This window comes from Nanorana parkeri, unplaced genomic scaffold (genome assembly GCF_000935625.1).
Source record: "Nanorana parkeri isolate BGI_ZX_2015 unplaced genomic scaffold, ASM93562v1 scaffold35, whole genome shotgun sequence".
Taxonomy (NCBI): Eukaryota; Metazoa; Chordata; class Amphibia; order Anura; family Dicroglossidae; genus Nanorana; species Nanorana parkeri.
Window position 1 is genome coordinate 1,130,418 of NW_017306303.1, and position 18,386 is coordinate 1,148,803.

An 18,386-nucleotide genomic window follows, 5' to 3' on the forward strand; every position below is an offset into this window, starting at 1 on the left:
CATTTTGCTTAGTGACACTGTCCTTCTGAAGATACACAAAAACTATTTGTTACATTTTGATGCATGGTGTGTAATCCCTATAGGACTTATACATGTGCCAGCTATTGGCCAAGAAAGGTCATTCATGTCTTAAAAAAATGAAAATGTAGAGGGCCCATTCACACTTTTGTGCTGCAATTACGCATGTGTTACTGTGCATTTCCACACCTCAATGGCACCCCAATGCACCTTACTAACGGACTATGTGCAGTGACCTGCCAGAAATGTTACATGCACCTTTTTGGGCTGTCTTAACACGATGCATGTTAACACAGCACCATAGTGTGAATGGGCCCCTAAGGGCAAATGTATTCATGCGCATTAAGTCAAGCAATAATGACCTAAAAATGAGCATGTAAAGCAGTGGTCTCATCTGACAATGGGGTGCCTCTGTATGTTTTTTACTTGCACAGAAGCCAGAAGTCGCAAGCAGTTCCAAGAGATCAAAGGACACTATCAGAGTATTTGGACACATTGTTATAAGATACAATGTTAACCCTTTTTTGGAGTGTTTCACATTATGAATTCACTTTGTTACCACTTGTATAATGTTATTGTGTTTTATTTATATATATATATATATATACGTATTACTAGAAGTTAATGTTAAAGCGTATGTCAAGGCAAAATATATATTTGTTTAAATTGTACATCTGTGCAATGTATGAACATTTTCCTATGTTGTATCGTTTTAAACATGCTGCAAGTACACATACCTTGCTTCCTCTTGACATGAAAATACAGTCCCTGGAATCCACAAACAGTGTCTATGACACTCTTAAGAATTCTGTCATGCATCCACACAACAAATGTCAATGCTTGCTCAAGCAACCTCATTTGCTATACAGGACACTCAGTCCCCCGTGCACCTCAATACAGATGAGCCTGAAAAAAAATCACAGGTTCAGCATTATTGAGCACTCTACCTGGCCACTGTCACATAGGCAGGTGCAGCGGGTGAGGACTTATGCTGCAGGTGGGCGGAGCCTGATGGGTAACTCTGAAAGACTAGTTCCCCATCAGGTTCACCACCTTTGTGATTGATAGCAGGAAGTGGGCAGATTCCATAGCCAATAGACAACCTGTTATTGGCTATGGAATTCACCCATTGCATGCTGTCAATTCCAATGGAGGCAACTCTAATGGGGAACTAGTCTCTCAGAGCTTCCCATCAGGTTCTGCCACTGTCAGCATCACTGGTTGCTAAGGGGCTGTCAGCTTGCTGCTCATGGCTCGTTTTTGCTAGGGCACTGGCGTCCTCTGCATAGCTGTTATATTCATGACAGCTTCCCATCAAATACATGCTCCACTCTTAGCACTGGTGTCTCTCTGTACACCAGATCAGATTTGGTCTTAATTTCTTCTAGTTTTCTAATTTGTAAACTGTTGATAAATCGTTTTTTATCTGAATCAGTAGCCATAGCAACAGATTCTTAAAGTGATGGTAATAAGAACTACTTCCTGGATCTATTAAACATTTTGGAACTACAATTAAAACTGTTGCAAGGCTTTCATGAATAAGGTGCAGGTTGTTTTAAAGGGACCCTACTGCCAGAAAAGTGTTATACATGCTTCATGCTTTAATTAATTTTCCCGAGTGTATTGTTGGCTCTGAATGCAAAAGGATTTGGTGTCAGCCCTGCCTGCTTCATTTATGATCCCCTCCCTCTTCCTCACCTCCATAACGCCTCCTTGTGCACAGACAGAGACCACAGGAAGTTAACAGCTCACAAGATTTCTAACAAAATCAACAGGTTATTTTTGACATATTGAATATATTGTTGGTTATGTGTTTAGATGAAGCACTGAGATCTTGAAGAATGCTGAATTAAGCTTTACTTGCTTAGAAGAACATTACACACATGAATACAGCATTGTGAAGAAAACACAGAGAAAAAAAAAGAACTTCCGGTGTATCATAAGATAAGCATGCACTTCAGCGCCATCTACAGCTCAAAAGACATATCAGTACATTAGTATATGCTGTTGTATTTCCAACATACAGTAGGGGAATTTATCAAAACTGGAGCAGACAAAATCTGGAGCAGTTGCCCATGGCAACTGATCATCATCTCTCTTCAGTTTGCTCAGGTAAGATTTGAAAATGAGAGAGGGAAGCTGATTGGTTTTGATCAATTCCGCAGATTATATATAGCAAAAGGCTTTCAATGGTATATTTAGCAGACCAAATGGGAGAAAATAAGTTCAGTGTTAGTGTTTACATACATTTTGCCCATTCATTTGAATGGGCTGCCTAATGCAGCAAAACACACCAGAAAAAGGTGCATGTAGATTTTTTGGCAGCACATTGCAATGTACTTTCCGTCGGCAAGGTGCGTTGGGATGCCATTTAGAATGAGTGTCACTGCAATGCACCAGCATGCATAATGCACATTACCGCAATGCAACAATGTGCCACAGTACATGATTGATCTCTTCTTAGGTCTCTGGAGAATCTTGCCTGGATGGTTTCATTAAAGTTTATATAGTCAGATCTAAGGGTCCTGTAGAGCAATGGCTGTGACAAAATGGGTAAATTCTTCATTAGTATTAGCCAGTGCTGTCTATTATAATGTGTGTACTAACCAAGCATCATCCATGGTAAACCCTGGTCTTGCTCAATAAAATCATACATTCTACAACAACAAAAGTTATGCAGAGTTAGTATTACAACTCATTTTGGCTACAGTGCCCTTTTTGTATGTCTGACAGCCACATACTGTCTTTTTGTAAATTTGGAGAGTTTTACTTTAAGGTAAATTAGGGAATATCTCATTTATAGCTATGGAACAAAGAATGACACTTACGAATAACATCTATGCCATTTCCCCTCTTCACCCGTCTTTTCTTTCCCCTCTCTGGTAGTTTGGGTTGCCACCTTTTTTTCAAGAGAAATCCGAACACTCAAGCGACGCTCTGACATTTTTTTTGGGGAGAATGAGTCGCAGCTTATTCATATGTAAATAGTGCCACCCATTCATATGCAAATACCATAGATGAGACTATTTTCAGTGGGGGGCAGTAGCTCCTATCTTAATTTTGGTTGCCCCTGTCTGCCTATCATCTTGTGTCTGGGTTTCTGCTGCCATGAAACCCGGTGAATCCTGGACAGGTGGCAACCCTACTGGTAGTAGAGAAGGCGGAAAGTAATGAGTATTCAAGTATCAACCTTTCATTATATTCTCCTTAGTAAATACACTTAGGGGTCTATTCACAAAGCTGCCGAGGGCAGCCGAGTGAATGACCGATCAGAATTTATGTGTGTATTTTATACAGCAATATCAGGACTGGACCATGTCTCTCACTTCTTCGACAGAATGCAGCCCTTGGTAGCTTCCATGGTGGTTGTTCTGCTCCCATGTCATAACACTATTTACATTGGTGGTGTCTTTATGACAGTAGGAATATCGATGGTTCATGTGCTGCGAGAAGGAGCCGGAATGCGAGAATCTCTTGCCACATTTGTCACAGCGATAAGGCTTCTCTCCGGAGTGCAGGCGGACATGTTCAATGAGGTGATGCTTGTGCTTGAAGGCCTTGCTACAAACGTCACACTGATGTGGCCTATTACCTAAACACACAACATATGTTCAAGATGAGTAATCAAAATGACATCAGCTGTAACCTTAATTCTCAGGAAAAATGAAAACATTCATGACAAACCATAAAATAAGAACTGATTGTTTGTACGTCATGTCTTTTATATAGTATATAACAATAATAATATGATGATGATGATGATATCATTGACCTATTCATAATCTCCAGTGTTATGCTCTCTAGGGTAAATTATCTGAAGGCAGGAGACTGATGATATGATTTATGATTTAGTTTTCTGTAATTCCTTCTTATATGAAAAGGTAATTTCTAGATAGACATAGAAGAATACAGAGACTATGCAATGTACAGTAAATCAAACAATGCTGGTAAAAGATAGTTCCTTATAATGTGTACAATTTTTAGTTCAGGGCCCCTTACTCAAGCAGTGCTGCCTATGTGGCTTAATAAACCCTAAATGCAGCAAGAAGGAGGCCTGACCAATTCTGTCGAATACTGCAATGTAGCTTTCAAAAAGTGAGGTTTAAAGTTAGCTAATAGATGTGTCAAAGCAATGAAGTGTTATGCCACCAATCTGGTCACCATTTATAACCACACTAAAGATAAATTTCTGGTCAAAAGCACAGCAAAGCTATTTTCTTAGATTTTAAAGTTGTTCTTTCTTTTACATTTTTATTTTTTTGGTGCAATGCTGCTAAAAACAATTGGACAGAACAAATAAAATATGAATACATATGACAATTAAACATGAATAAATTAAATTGGAAAAAAATTGACGTTAAAGGGAGAAGGGGAGGATGAAGTAAAAGTCAAACTAGGCTGACCATTTTTCCTTGAGCCAAAAGCGGGACATTGGGATGGCAAAAACAGGATGGTTTTAATATTCCGAGTTCATGAAAAAGTAAGATAACAAAAGTTTTATGACAATATAGTAGATGAATACAGAATAAAATTTTAGACAAAATGAATTATTATGCTGTTTTGTATTAAGAGGCAACAAGCCTCCAAATCCGAAACTGCACACTGTAAAAAAAAAAAAATGTGCGGCAGTCATATTGATATGCACGCATGTGTGCATAGAAACAATGGCCAAATGTCAAAAATCTCGTAGCACTCCTTACCGGAAGTCCCAAAATATTTATGGGTGCTCGAAATGACAACAGATGGCGCTGCACACAGAACAACTTTAGATATAGATGTCATCAGCATACCAGCACGACAGAAACTCGTAAGTCAGTGCAAATCCATTTATTTGATAGATGTCACTCAGGATATCATGCGCTTTCGGGGCCATGCAAGGTCCCCTTCATCAGGCTCAGAGTAGACATTGACATTTCAAGTTTTTATTTTATGGCTCTCGGGGAGATTTTCCTTCATTACACTACTGGTGACATCTGGGATTCCAATATTCTACTAAAAAAGTGTTTTATTCCTGTTATTTCCCTGTTAAGAGAGATTTCCCAAACATCCTGCCTGAGGACAGCTTTGTTACATGATAGATGGTAATAAAATACATGGTAAGAAAATGGATGGTAATAAAACACTAACCCTTCCACCCATTAGGGCTTATTTTATAAAACTTCAAGGAAAATTCCTATACTCATCAGCACCATCTAGTGCCATGCGAATTGGCATGCTCTCTGCTATACACTGGGCCAAAATTTAATAAACTAACCCCTAAGCAAAGATTAAAAAAAGTTTTGTCTGGAGTATTTTTTATTACAGGTATCTCTATAGTACCACCAATTTACTCAGCACATTCACATCAGTCCCTGCCCTCAAGAAGCTTACAATCTAAGGTCCCTATTGTACACGCATACAGAGCCAATTTAGACAGGATCCAATTAACCTTCTAGCATGTGTTTGGAGTGTGGGAGGAAACCGGAGTACCCGGAGGAAACCCATGCAAGCACAAGGAGAACATGCAAACTCCTTGCAGATAGTGTCCTAACCGGGGGGTTTCCAACCAGGGATCCCCAGTACTACAAGTCAGAAGTACTAACTACTAAGCCACAGTGCTGCGATTAAATTCTAAATATTATGAAACATTCATTCTTTTTTTAATATTATTTGCAACATATTGTTTTACTTTGGTGTTTTTATTGCATGGTATATGCACATATTATTTTATACTATGAAATGTGTGAGTTATTACTAGATTTTTTCTCACTTTCTGTTGGACCTCTGGAACATAAAGTAAAGTTCCTACTCTATCAAAAATGAAAAAAAATATGTTTTTGCTATACATCCACTTTAATAGAACAGTTAACATCTTGAATATAGTGTTAATTGTATAGTAAACACCATACCATGTATTTTTCAGAAACCGTATTGGCATATTACATGGCCAGGAACTTTACAGTCTTACCTGTGTGTTCATACTTGTGTCTCAAGAGAGAGCTGCTTTTCTGAAAAGTTTTACTACACTGATCACAGGCGTACAAGCCGTTTTCCAACTTCTTTGAGTTTTTTCGGGAGCCACTTGTGTGCTTTTCTTCATCACTGGTGAGATTCTAAAAAACATAAAGATTAGGTTGTCACATGCCAAGCACCTGTGGATGCACCTCTGTCATAAAACCTTCAAGCACAGACGGTTTGCAAAGATGTCACGCGTCTATGACATACTCATAAAGCGTAAATAAACCTGAAAACAAAAATGTAATCTATTGCAGTTTACCAGTCCTTAGATGTGGTGGTTGCATCACTTCTCACTATTCAGCATAAGAATCTGTTGATCTTGCCCGTGAGTTTAAAAGAAAGCACAAAGAATGCTATCGCTATTGTGTAAACTACTGCAACCAGCAATCCACCATTTAATGCAGATGAAAAACATAGACATATCCAGCCTGTATGACAACCATGGCTGCCCCCATAGATGGAGTGGAGCAAAATGTGAAGACATGAAGGGACAGGAAGCGTGTCATTCACAAGATTACCAGGTGAAAATATACAGCAGGAAAAACACACTGAAAAAAATAATAATGCAGCCAATACATTAAGCACTGACAAGCGGCAAAATTTAAAGTGACACTAAACTCAGGAGTTAAATCTTAAAAATGTTTTCAAATACCTTAACTTTTAACAAAAATACAGCTTATTTGTGCATCACCCGGCTGTAGATCTTCAGATTATTATTTTTATTCAGGATTTCTATAGTGCCACCAGTTTGTGCAGCACTTTACAACATAAGGAGGACATTACAGTTACAATACAAGTGAAGACAAGATGGTAAGGTGGGCCCTGCACCAAATAGCTCTCATGATGGACTACAATCTCATGTTTAGTTTACAAAGGGGGTTATTCACTATGGAGCCGAAGTATACAGCAATAGCTTCGGTTCTCTTCAGCCGCCGGAGCCATTCGGTTCAGTTGAATCGAAGGGCTGCTGTACGGGCTATTCGCAATAGCCCGTACAGCAGTCGAAGGCAGCCGAGCAGAAGGCATATGCTTTGGCTCAACTGAGCCGAAGTGACAGCCGGAGCATGGAGTAAGGTCTTACCTAAGGCAGCCAATGTACAACTGATTTTAGCCGATGTGCGGCTGAAATCAGCCGTACAAGCCAGAAGTGAATAGTCGAACAGCGTTCGGCTCACTTCACTTCGGCTGGGTTATTCACTCGGCTGCCTTCGGCAGCTTTGTGAATAACAACCCTAACTTGTATTGAGATTGTAGTCCATCACTGGAGTGAGCTTGGAGCAGTTGTCTATTTTACAACACACACAAGAACCATGGGGAACAAAAGTAGCCACCCTCCAGAAGGAAGGACAGTGTCAGCACCAATTCAGAGATGATTTGAGGATCTACAGCCGAGTGATACACAAATAAGATACATTATAGTAAAGGTACTTTAATGCACTTTTACGGTTTAACTCCTGTGTGTAGTGTCACGTTAAGACTAAATATTCCGATTCTTGCAAAAAAAAATGTACCAGGTTCTCCTGAAGCTAAGCAGTACACACATTTTACAGATTAGAATGCTTTATTTTATACTTGGTTTGCATTTAGTAAACCATTTCCAACTATTACAGAATAAGGATTTTTTCTCAATGTCTTGAATAGTCAAATTACTAATTGTCAATTTCTCTTTTCATAGTTATCCTTTTTAGCAGTCAAAAATATACTGCACACAATACCGAAATTGTGTCTTGTGAATGCTACAGTACAAGAGTCAATGACCTTTCTGATCTTACTAAAATAAAATATGACCTCTAGCTATATGAGGCATAAAACAGTGTTGGACAGTATTCCGCCATCAGATATCATCTTGTAGTAATGTATGAGACTAATGAAAGAGGTCTTTGTAATAGTGTTTATACTTTCAACATTGCACATTAAATAAAAGCCATTTTTCTAGATAAAGAAGCTAAAAAATTGGCTTACCATAATCCCAACATTTTCATTTATTTTTTTCAGGTTAATTGAAGTGTCTTCGTAGAAGCAGTTCATATAGGGACATAATGAAAACCCATTTAAAGGGTGGCTTATATTCACACATGGACATCGAGTTTGTAAAAAGCTGTGCAAAACATCCGGTAGTACGCACGGAATGTTCACTGACCCGTTTTGTGGCTCAATATATAATATTTGTGGTGGTAGCAAATCCAGATTTAAACTTTTAATTTCAAACTTTTCATTTGTGTCATTTGAGGTTTCTCCACTGGACATTGTCTTTAAAGGTGTTGTACTGCCTAATTTAGGCATGGATAAGTCTAGCGGCACCTGCTGGGGTTCCTGGAATAGAGGGACAGAGGGTAAGTGACTATGAATAGTATACTTTGACTTCATTTGTTCTTCTAAATCACAGGGTTCAGCGGAGCCATAACATTTTGATGTTCCTTGTCTTGGCCCGGAACTCTGTGACTTCTCTTGAATATTTGGACAAGGTGAACATAATAGTTTATGGAAACCACTAGAACTTGCAACGTTTCTGGGTTTTTCTACTATAAAGTTCACTTTGTGGGTTTTTATTGAAGTACTTTCATGGTGTGTTCCTGAGTTATTTACGATTGAGTTAATATGCTTCATTCTTTGGTATGGAGGTGAAGAAATTGCATTATCTTCTATGACTCTACTTTGGCAGTGCTGTTTCAGGACTGGTGTTTCTGGGTAGTAACCATTATATGGAGTAGCACTACTACTCAGATGTTCCACATTGTGCTTTTTTAGGGAGAACCAGTTACTGCGGTCACCTGCTGACCATCTGCTAGAGTCAATCTGGATATGGTACTGATTGCTCCACCAGTCAGTGCCTAAATGCCAAATGTCTGGTGTCTCTGACAAACTTGGGCTCATGGACATGCCCATAGACATGCTCTGAACAGATCTAGGTGTGATATTAAAACCACACAAAGAGAGGTGTGGCAATGTGACGGAATTGGTATCCAGGCTGTGTAATAGCCATTTTCTGTTATAATGATCAGTGGCCTTTTGTGACTTTATTTGATCTTTGTAGTTTTCTTCAAAATCCATTTTTTGTGGAGAGCCGAAAGAAGAAACCAAAGAAGTCACAACGTCTTGCTTGTCCTGAGTGGGAAAGCACTTTCTGTTGTTTAAGTGAGAGCTATATGATCCTGAATGTGAGAATCTTCTTTTGCACTTAGAGCATTCATATGGCTTTTCACCTGCAAATAAAAATGATTCAGAAAATTCTCACCTTTGCACATTATTGTTTAGTACATTATTTGATTAGTAATGTATAGCTGGATACCACAATGGGGTGGCTGGGATATCATGGTGATAAGAAAATAGCTTTCTTTATTGCACAAAGTTTTCAAGGTGAGGCTGAGCTAAAACAGGCTATAATGATCCTATTTTACCATATTGTAGAGACAGATAGTTGGTAAAATGCAGTAGCCCGGGGTGATAATGGCCAAAGTCTATTAACCCATAGTGACCAGTCTGATTTTAGTTACTTAACCACTTAGGGCTGTCTTGAGCAATTTCTTAATATTTGCACACATGTGATGAAACAGCTTCAGACCCCCAAATAATGATATATTTTCAGAAAGCAGAGGCCCTGTAGAATATAAAAATGCTAGTTGCAATTTTTTATGGTGCACCGTATCTGTGCAAATGTTTATCAAACTAGTATTTTTAGGATAAAATACACTAAAATGAAATTTAGTGCACAGAAACAGAATATAATACCCACTTTTTTGGTAAAACATAAAAGATGGGGTCACGCCAGGTAAATTGATACCAAACATGTCAAGCCTTAAAATTGTGCGCACCCCGTGAAACCGCAAAAAAACTACAATACCCATAATTTGCCATAGGCGATGCTTTAAAAGCTTTTTCTGCTCATCAGTTTTGTGTAAGCAGCGATTAAAGGCCCTAGAATTATTGCTCTCACACGATGTTCGCTGCAATAATATTACTTCATTCAAATGAAGGACATTGTGTATTATAAGCACTTTGTATGAATTTGTTCACTATTTTTTTTACACATTGTGGCACACTGTTTATAATTGCATTTACATTTATCCATTTATTGATTGAGTTTACATTATTAGTTTTGAGCGCAGCTATGTGAATGAGATTCACAGTGTATTATGACCACTAGATGGAGCCTAGGAGCATAGCAAATCCCTATACTCCTTAGCTCTATCTAGGGGCAATAATGCGTTGCAAATCATGTTTGCATATCCGTTCGCTGTGCGAGCGGTCTACAAATCACCTTACTGGCCTGGTAGAAACATTGTCATTGTAGCAGGAAGTGAGAAGACATCTCCAATAGTGAGAGAGATTTTACCCCACCCTACTAATAAAAAGTATTTATATTGCTACTGTGCCCCTGTTGAAGAGATTTCCCACATTTCTTGTCCCGGTTGCAACATTGCCACTGTGTTAGGAAGTGTGGGGATATCTACAGTGGGGATATACTGTAGATAGAAATGCAATTCAAAGCTAACAGAGATTCTAGCCTTCCCCATCCTACTAATACAAAGATCATTTTAATGTCATTGGGTGTTAGGAAGATTTCCGTGAACTTGCTTTTCTGGTGACAATGTTGTCATGAGGATGGGAAGTAAGGTAACATTTCCCAAACAGACCACAGACAGCAACAATACATAAATAAAAAGTTTGACTACTGAAACATTTTAACTAACATTTTTACATGGCATCATAAATGCAGATCTACAGAAGTGTGTACTTACCACTGTGTATACGTATGTGCTCTTTCAGATGATGCTTAAATTTAAAGGCTTTTCCGCACTCCATGCACTTAAACTTCCTGTTTTCTGCAGCATTCTTGAATGATGTCTAAAATATAAGTCTCATGTTAAAGTTTCTCTAGGTTAGACTGAGTGGGAATGCTTAGCAGGTTTAGACAAAACTGAACACTTTCTTTTTCAGTTCTTATTGCTGTAACATCTATTCATTGAACTAATTCTGGCTCAAGCAGTTTGAAGGTCCCTATGAATGGTTTAAAGGTAAACAGCAAGGAGCCTATTAAATGGAATGCTATCGGGTAATGGCAGAAAAGTTTGTAGATTTGTAGAACCTATCTCCCAGCTTGCTAATATGCAATGCCTTTACCAAAGCTGTGACTTCCTTTCCTTGCTGCCTTCTATGTACATATAACATTCTATTTATTCTTCACAGTGTTACCAACGGTGACGTGTCAAGATGAATATCAAGAAAATATTATAAGTTATCATAAGGAAAAAAGCTAAAGCTGAGCTCCAGCCAGATGTCTAACCACTAGTTACTGCAGTTTTGTATTCCTTATTATTACATCGTTATTTTTTTGAATGCAGCTAGTATGAGTACCTACATTTGAGATATCAGCCTATTGTAATTCCAGTACAGTAGAACTCAGAACGGCACTAGTACTAAAAGCCATTCGGGCTCTGATGTATGCACTCGTGCTAACAAGGAATATGATAATAGAAAGAGACAGCAGAGTGAGCACAAGAATGACATAATAAATCTACTGCTGTTTCTTAAAGAAGAACTACAGAAAATGTAAAAATTAAGCCTTCGAGTGGCACTACCCCTGCACTGCAGTGAATGTTGAGGTCTAGGGGCTAAAATAAAGAAAACATACTCACCTGATCCTCATTCCTGCTTCGCTGCTAGACCCATCTCTGCAGTCTCTTCTCCGCTGGGCTCCAGCGGTCTAAGGACCTGTGATGTTACAGCAGCTGCAATATACATGAGGACGCCGAAGGACATTCCATGGAAGTTGGGGAGAGAGGTGAGTACTCACCGCTGAGGACCAGGTGAACATATTTTCTTTATTTTAGCCCCTAGACCAAAACAAGCACTTAACCCTTGCAGTGCGGGTGTAGCCCCACTGCAAGGGTTAATTTTCACATTTCCTCAGGTTCTTCCTTAACAATTCAAACACAGACTGGGGATGAGAAGGTGACCCAGCTGCCTCGCCAACTGTAATTAGAGAAAAGTTAGGACACCAACCTGGCTCTGCAGTTTGGAAGGGTAGCTTTAATCTCTGGACTGGATGGAGAGAAGTACATAACTCTCTTTTTTATCAGTGTTTAGCTATTAGATATTTGGATTCTAGACTACCAGGGCTGAGCTGCAAATAACGCTTTCCTAACCCCTATTTATAAAATCAGAACAACACTGTGCCAGCATGGAGAGCCAGTCATGTATGGATCAGACATGTGGTTGGGAACACAGTGAAGATTCAGACATCTGCCCTCCAAAGTATGTAAAGAAGATGGAGTGATGAGATAACAATGCTGCAGTCTATAAATGGTGATACATTGAACCACACCAAAACACACACAACACAAAGTTTAGTAAATAATGGTATATCCCCAGGGCCGGTGCTGGCACTAGGCAAACTAGGCAGCCGCCTAGGGCGCACTGCTGCCTAGGGCGCACTGCTACCTAGAGTGCAGCCTTGACCATTCACCCCCCACGGCGCCCCAGTCTATTTCAAATCGCAAAAGCCAATAGCAGGCTGGCCCACTGAGCAGAGGAGCATAACTGAGAGACAACTTTCTCTCTCAGGTTCGCTCCTCCGCTCAGTGGGTGGGGCTTCAATTGCCAGTCTGCTATTGGCTATTTCAAATTAAATTACATCCACCTGTCACCTGCAGAAGCTAACCTGCAGGAGAATGGGGCTGCGCGGGAGGGATTGGGGTTTGCGCCATGGGAGGGGGGGTGCAAGTAGCTGGTCTTGCTTAGGGCGCAAAATAGTCTAGCACCGCTCTGTATATCCCATATGGCAGGGGTAGGCAAACTCCGGCCCTCCAGCTGTGGTGCAACTACAATTCCAATTAGGCAATTCAAGACTCTGACAGCAAAAGGCTTGACTCCCTGTTGCAGTTGCATGATGGGATTTTCTAGTTTCACCACGGCTGGAGGGTCGGAGTTTGCCTACCCCTGCTATATGCATACTTGGCAACAGTGTATTCTCCTGTGCGCTATCTTAAAGTGCAACCGAAGCCAAACTTTTGTTGTTGTTGTTTTGGATAGAGTAAAAAGAGATTAGAACCACTGGGAGGTTTTTTTGCTCCCTATTTCCCCATTAGGGAGATTTACCCTCTCTATTGGTCCTGGTAACCATTATCGCTGAAAATAAAAGTGAAAGAAAATCCCAAATTTTGGGCTGCCCTCAGAACAGGAATAGATAGGAAGTCTTCCAGTGGGGACACTATTTCTGGTGACCCTGTAGATCAGGGGTCAGCAACCTTTTACACACCGAGTGCCATTTTTGCAACCATCAGACAACCGAGTGCCATTGAACAATAGTGCACCATAGTACTAGTAAATTTCAGTTTTTGTACTCATAGTTGTACTGCTAATAATAAGTTAAACTCACTAATTATTTGAATTTGATTACCTTGCCATTAGCAGCACAACTGTGAGTGAATATAGGGCCATTCCCAGGAAGGACAGGTGCTGCGTTTGGTTTTGCGCAGCAGACTGTCCTTCCCTATGGGAGGACACGGCCGTACGTTCACCCTTAGCTACACATCCGTGCGGGTGTACTGTAGATCATCAGGGATTTCCCTCTCTTTGGAGGGATTTCCTCTCACTTCCTGTTGACTATCAGACAGGAAGTGAAGCTGAATCTCCCTAATGGGAAACAGATCGCAAAAAAAGCTGATAGCGGTTGTAACCCTCCCTTACTCTATCCAAACAGTTTTGTCTTCAGTTTAATTTTACGTTTCTACAGAAAAATGGGTGGATCTTCATATGAATGTGGATGGCACATATTTATGGCCCAATTATCAATCTTCACTATTAATGATGATCCCAATGTAACTTTACATAAATAACTGATATTAAAGTTTGTCTATTGAACATGAAATACTATGAAGATGATTATTAATTCCCTCCTCATGTATCACTTCCCCGTCTCTTTTAGATTGTAAGCCCTCAGGGGCAGGGCCATCCTTCCCATCTTGTCTTGAATTGTATTGTGATTGTAATGTCTTCCTTATATTGTAAAGCCCTGCTCAAACTGTTGGTGCTATATAAATCCTGTATTATAATAATAATAATAATAATAATAATTAATAAAAAACAGGATCATGCTAAAGGTTTACTGAAATAAATGTTATTATGATCCTGCTCTTCAATCCATCACCTTAATAATATTTGATGTTTAACAGCCAAACGTTGCTATAGGAGCACGATAAATGGAATTGCACGGAAATTGCTATTAATGTTTTGGTACCCAAGTAGAATTCTGTAGTTGGAATCTGGAAAGGATAAAATCTATATAAGTGCCAGTTAGTCCAAGCTTGGAAGCACAAGGCACTTTTTGGAGCCAAGGGACATTTAGATTTACTGACTTGTTGAAACAGCTCAATAAAAAGCCGCTGAGCAACATTAGTTACCTGATTCTTGGAATTTGTCCAGAACTCTATGGGCTGGTTCCAGCTCCACTTTCCATAAACCATTTAAGTTAGGAGAATGTACCCTTCCACTGTTGCCCAATCATCTTACATCTTTCTATTACCTTGAGACATTACATTACATATACTACATGTATCATTGACCATGATGTGAATGAAAGCTCTTAAAAGGTGTTATACATTAAAGATGTTTAGAAAATGCCTAATTTCTATTGATTTGGCAAGAAGCAGGAAACACCAAATGATGGGAAGCACCAGAAAATGGGATGGTCAGGAAACAAATACTTACTTGTAAGTCTTCCTGTCGAATGGCCGAGCACTGACAGACATTCCAGGAGAGGTCTGTCTGTAAACCAGGTGATCTGTATTCCTTTCCACATAGCATACAGGATTGTACTGCAGGACCTTAAAAGTGATGACAGGGAATGGGAATAACTTGAAAAAAATCAGAACAAAATAGGTTTCTTCATAAAAGTGTAGAGAGACGTTGGTCTGGCTACATTTTGAAATTTGGTAAATATTTAATAGTGCTTAGTTCCTTTACCTGACACATCTAATACTAAGCTCTGCGTTATGGTTAAGCTCTTCATTCTCCGAGTTTTGGGCATTTGTTCTATTATGGACCATTAGGAATAATAAGTGCAGACCCAACATAGTACTGAAGGACAGCAGAGCAGCCAGAGTGCAAAGTGAGAAATTCGTCTCCGTAGAGGGTGTTATCCGAGACAAGACTCTCTCATGAATCATGATAAAACTGTCTGAAATATACTGTAGTCTGTCTCACACCTCAGGATTTGGACTTTAAACTTTTATTTTTAGTGTTGAGTAATGACAAGCTGCTATGCCAGGTATTATGTGTCTTCAACTAATACTGGACAGCAATCTTTCCAGTGCATAAGCAGATGCTCCTAGCCCAAAATGTATCTAAACCCCGAAATAAAATGTTAATATATTGCAGCTTACCGGTCCTTAGATGTAGCGGCTGTATTCATTTTTTATGCTTTTTTCTTTCTTTGTTCATTTCCATTACATGGGGATAGGTGTCATTAACCCTTTTGCTGCCAGGGCGTTTTGAGTGTATTTTGCATACACGTTATAATCTATATTTTAGGCCTGAAAATTACTAAAACCCCCCAAGAGATATTTCCTGAAAGCACAGATCCTGTAAAATAAAATGGCGGCAGTTGCAGATTTTTGTGGGGCATGATATTAGGGCAACCTTTTATCAAGGTCAATTTTAACGAAATTTCTGGGTTTAAGTTAATTTTAGTTCCCAAAAATGAAATATAATACCTATTTTTTTTTTTTTTTAGTTTATTATTAGTTTTTTTAGTTATTGCAAAAAAAAAAAAAATCTATTTTGTTGACCTCATTACTTGGACATGCTGCGTTAACATTTTTTTGATTACTGTGTACCAGCACTGCTACCATTGGAAAGATCAGCTTCAATACAGTGTTTATGTTTTACTCAAAGCAAATGTTTAAAATAGGTGCAAAAACTATTTTTGTCAATGTGATTCAGTCCTATTCCATCTGATACTATAAGCTACAGTTAGTATTGTGTGGGCAATGGGAGCAACGTGTGGGAACTACAGAAACCTCTTACGTTATTTCCATTGGTGATATATATGTAGCTGGTAATATTTATGTCACATTGCTTTTATAGTCCAACCACCCCTAATTTTTCTTTAACGTTACATACAAGTACTGTAGGTCATTAAACTTTCTGCTAGGTAAGCATCATTCATTTCTCTTATTAATGCAGGCTACAGGAAATACGTATTGTGACCAATGATTCGATACACACAGATTGTAGCAGGCTTCTTTTTTTTTTTTAAGGGCAGGTATGTATTTTTTTTTTCTAAAACACTTTCTTAGGCACTGTGTTAAGTACTAAAATATGATTACAATGTATATTGTGTATTAAATAGATTTGACATTTTACAGATTTGACATTTTACATTTCAAAATTGGAATCCAAAAAGTGTACTAAAGAACTCCAGGATTTGTTAAAATGAATGCTTGCACAGGGGCTACCCCCACACTTCAAGGGTTAACTGCTCATTTTGTCTAAAATAAAGAAGACATACTCACCTCATCCTCGGTCCTGCCTGTCTGATGGACTGGTCTGTACAGCTTTTTCTCCCCTGGGCTCCGGCGGTCTAATACAGGCCCATTACATGTGAGGATGACAAGGGACAAACCACAGCTGGAGTGGAGTGGGAAAGAGGTGAGTGGTCACTGCTGCAGGACCCAGGATTGGGTGAGTATATCGTCCTTATTTTCGCCCTAGAGAAAATAGGGCACTTAACCCTTGCAGTGTGGGGGTAACCTCATTGAAAGGGTTAACATTTGAAAAAAATCCTGCAGTTGTTCTGTAACGCTCAAACATCTACTACTGTTGTAAAAAAGACTTGTATTGCGGGTAGATGTAATTTTACAATGCTGCTGATTGAGGAGACTCACTGTCTTCCTCTCTGCTGCCAGTGACAAACTCATTTGCTATAGTTACAAACAAGTGTGCAGGCAGTGCTAGGTTTTCCTTATTAGAAAGCCCAGCATGCTTTGGAAACTGAGTGTTACAAATTCACCCTGCAATAAAGGTTTATTTGTGCAAACATATTAAGAAAAAGATAAATCAGTTTAAAAATGTATGTACAATAAAATGGACTACGACCATTGTATTTTCCCATTTAAAAAGTAGAGCAAAGACTATGTGCAAAATGCAATAACCAAGCACAAAACATCTCTGATATAACTGAAGTACACTGAAAGCTGACTGGTTGTTATATGTTTCCATGTTTTGTACATAATCAATACAAAGCACATTTAGTAAAATAAACCTATTATGTGCAGTGTTTCCTTTACACACCGTTTAGTAGCTGTTCAGAACATGGACTGGAACATTCACTCTCCTGGGACTCTTCCACTCTCACTTGACAGAACTTAAAACTCAAGTTGAAATAAAACATATGCAGTACATCTATGAAATACATCAACATTTCACAATGTAAATTCCAGGCAGTGTTATCAGCCCTGCCCATTTCTCTTTGCTGGACTTAAGAACACCTTGCCCTCTCCTCATCTCCATATTATAGGGGAAGGTGTTCTGTAGTCCACAGATGGGAACTGGGAGGGCTGATAACACTGCTTTGAATTTCAGTACAGCACAGGTAGAGCGCAATTACCTTATCTTAAAATGGCAGCATCGTTTTTCTATGAAGAAGCCAATATACGCTCAGCTTATCATTTTGAATAAATTGCATTTGCCCCTGCCCCACGAGACCAAAAGGAAATCAACCCTAGAAGAAGCATCTATCGGGTAAGCCAAAATTGTGAGGAAAAAGAAATAATGGCAAGATCTCACCTTCTGAATGTTTGACACATTTACTAGTATTCATTGGAGGTGATCTAGCGACTACCAAAGATGGCAAGGACATGGCCTCTTCTTCATGCACTTCATTTTTTGGTGGTAGATCTGCATCTTCTATTAGCTGTGTGTGATGATAATCCCCTGACAAAACATTATGGAAGGCAAACTTATATCCTCAATTTACATGTACAGGACTGAATCAACATATTAACATGAACCCAACCTGACCTAAAGCATTTTAAAGGTAACAACAAATGTGTGCCTTCCAGTTCCTGTGTTAGTCTTCAGATTGATCACTGTGGAGCCCCTTGGATACAGAACCAGAGATGTACATGGGGCCTCAACCTCTGAGCAAGATAGTACTAAGCGCTGACCACCCTGGTGCTAATACACATCACTGCCATTCAGCTATGCCAGATCATCAGTGTGCAGTGAAGGCTCTTGCACTTGACATCGCTTAGCACATAAGGGCTGACGCTTAGAACTGTTTTTACCTTAGAAATGTTTTAGGCCTAAGCAGGTTACTTCAATATTATATACAGTACATTCAACCTGTTCATTATTATAATATATATATA

At 39.2% G+C, this 18,386-nt stretch overlaps 1 protein-coding gene across 1 annotated transcript in view; it reads right to left on the reverse strand.

Annotated features, from left to right (window-relative positions):
• Positions 1-3,320: 3,320 nt before the first annotated feature.
• LOC108797747 (zinc finger protein 429-like) overlaps positions 3,321-18,386 on the reverse strand; it is a 72,006-nt gene continuing 56,940 nt past the window's right edge. Inside the window, exons 2-7 of the mRNA XM_018569403.1 lie at positions 17,803-17,949; positions 14,725-14,840; positions 10,755-10,860; positions 8,602-9,218; positions 5,966-6,110; positions 3,321-3,610 (exon numbers count right to left, since the gene is read on the reverse strand). Coding sequence (XP_018424905.1) covers positions 3,321-3,610; positions 5,966-6,110; positions 8,602-9,218; positions 10,755-10,860; positions 14,725-14,840; positions 17,803-17,949 — 1,421 coding nt within the window. The remainder of the gene's footprint in view (positions 3,611-5,965; positions 6,111-8,601; positions 9,219-10,754; positions 10,861-14,724; positions 14,841-17,802; positions 17,950-18,386) is intronic.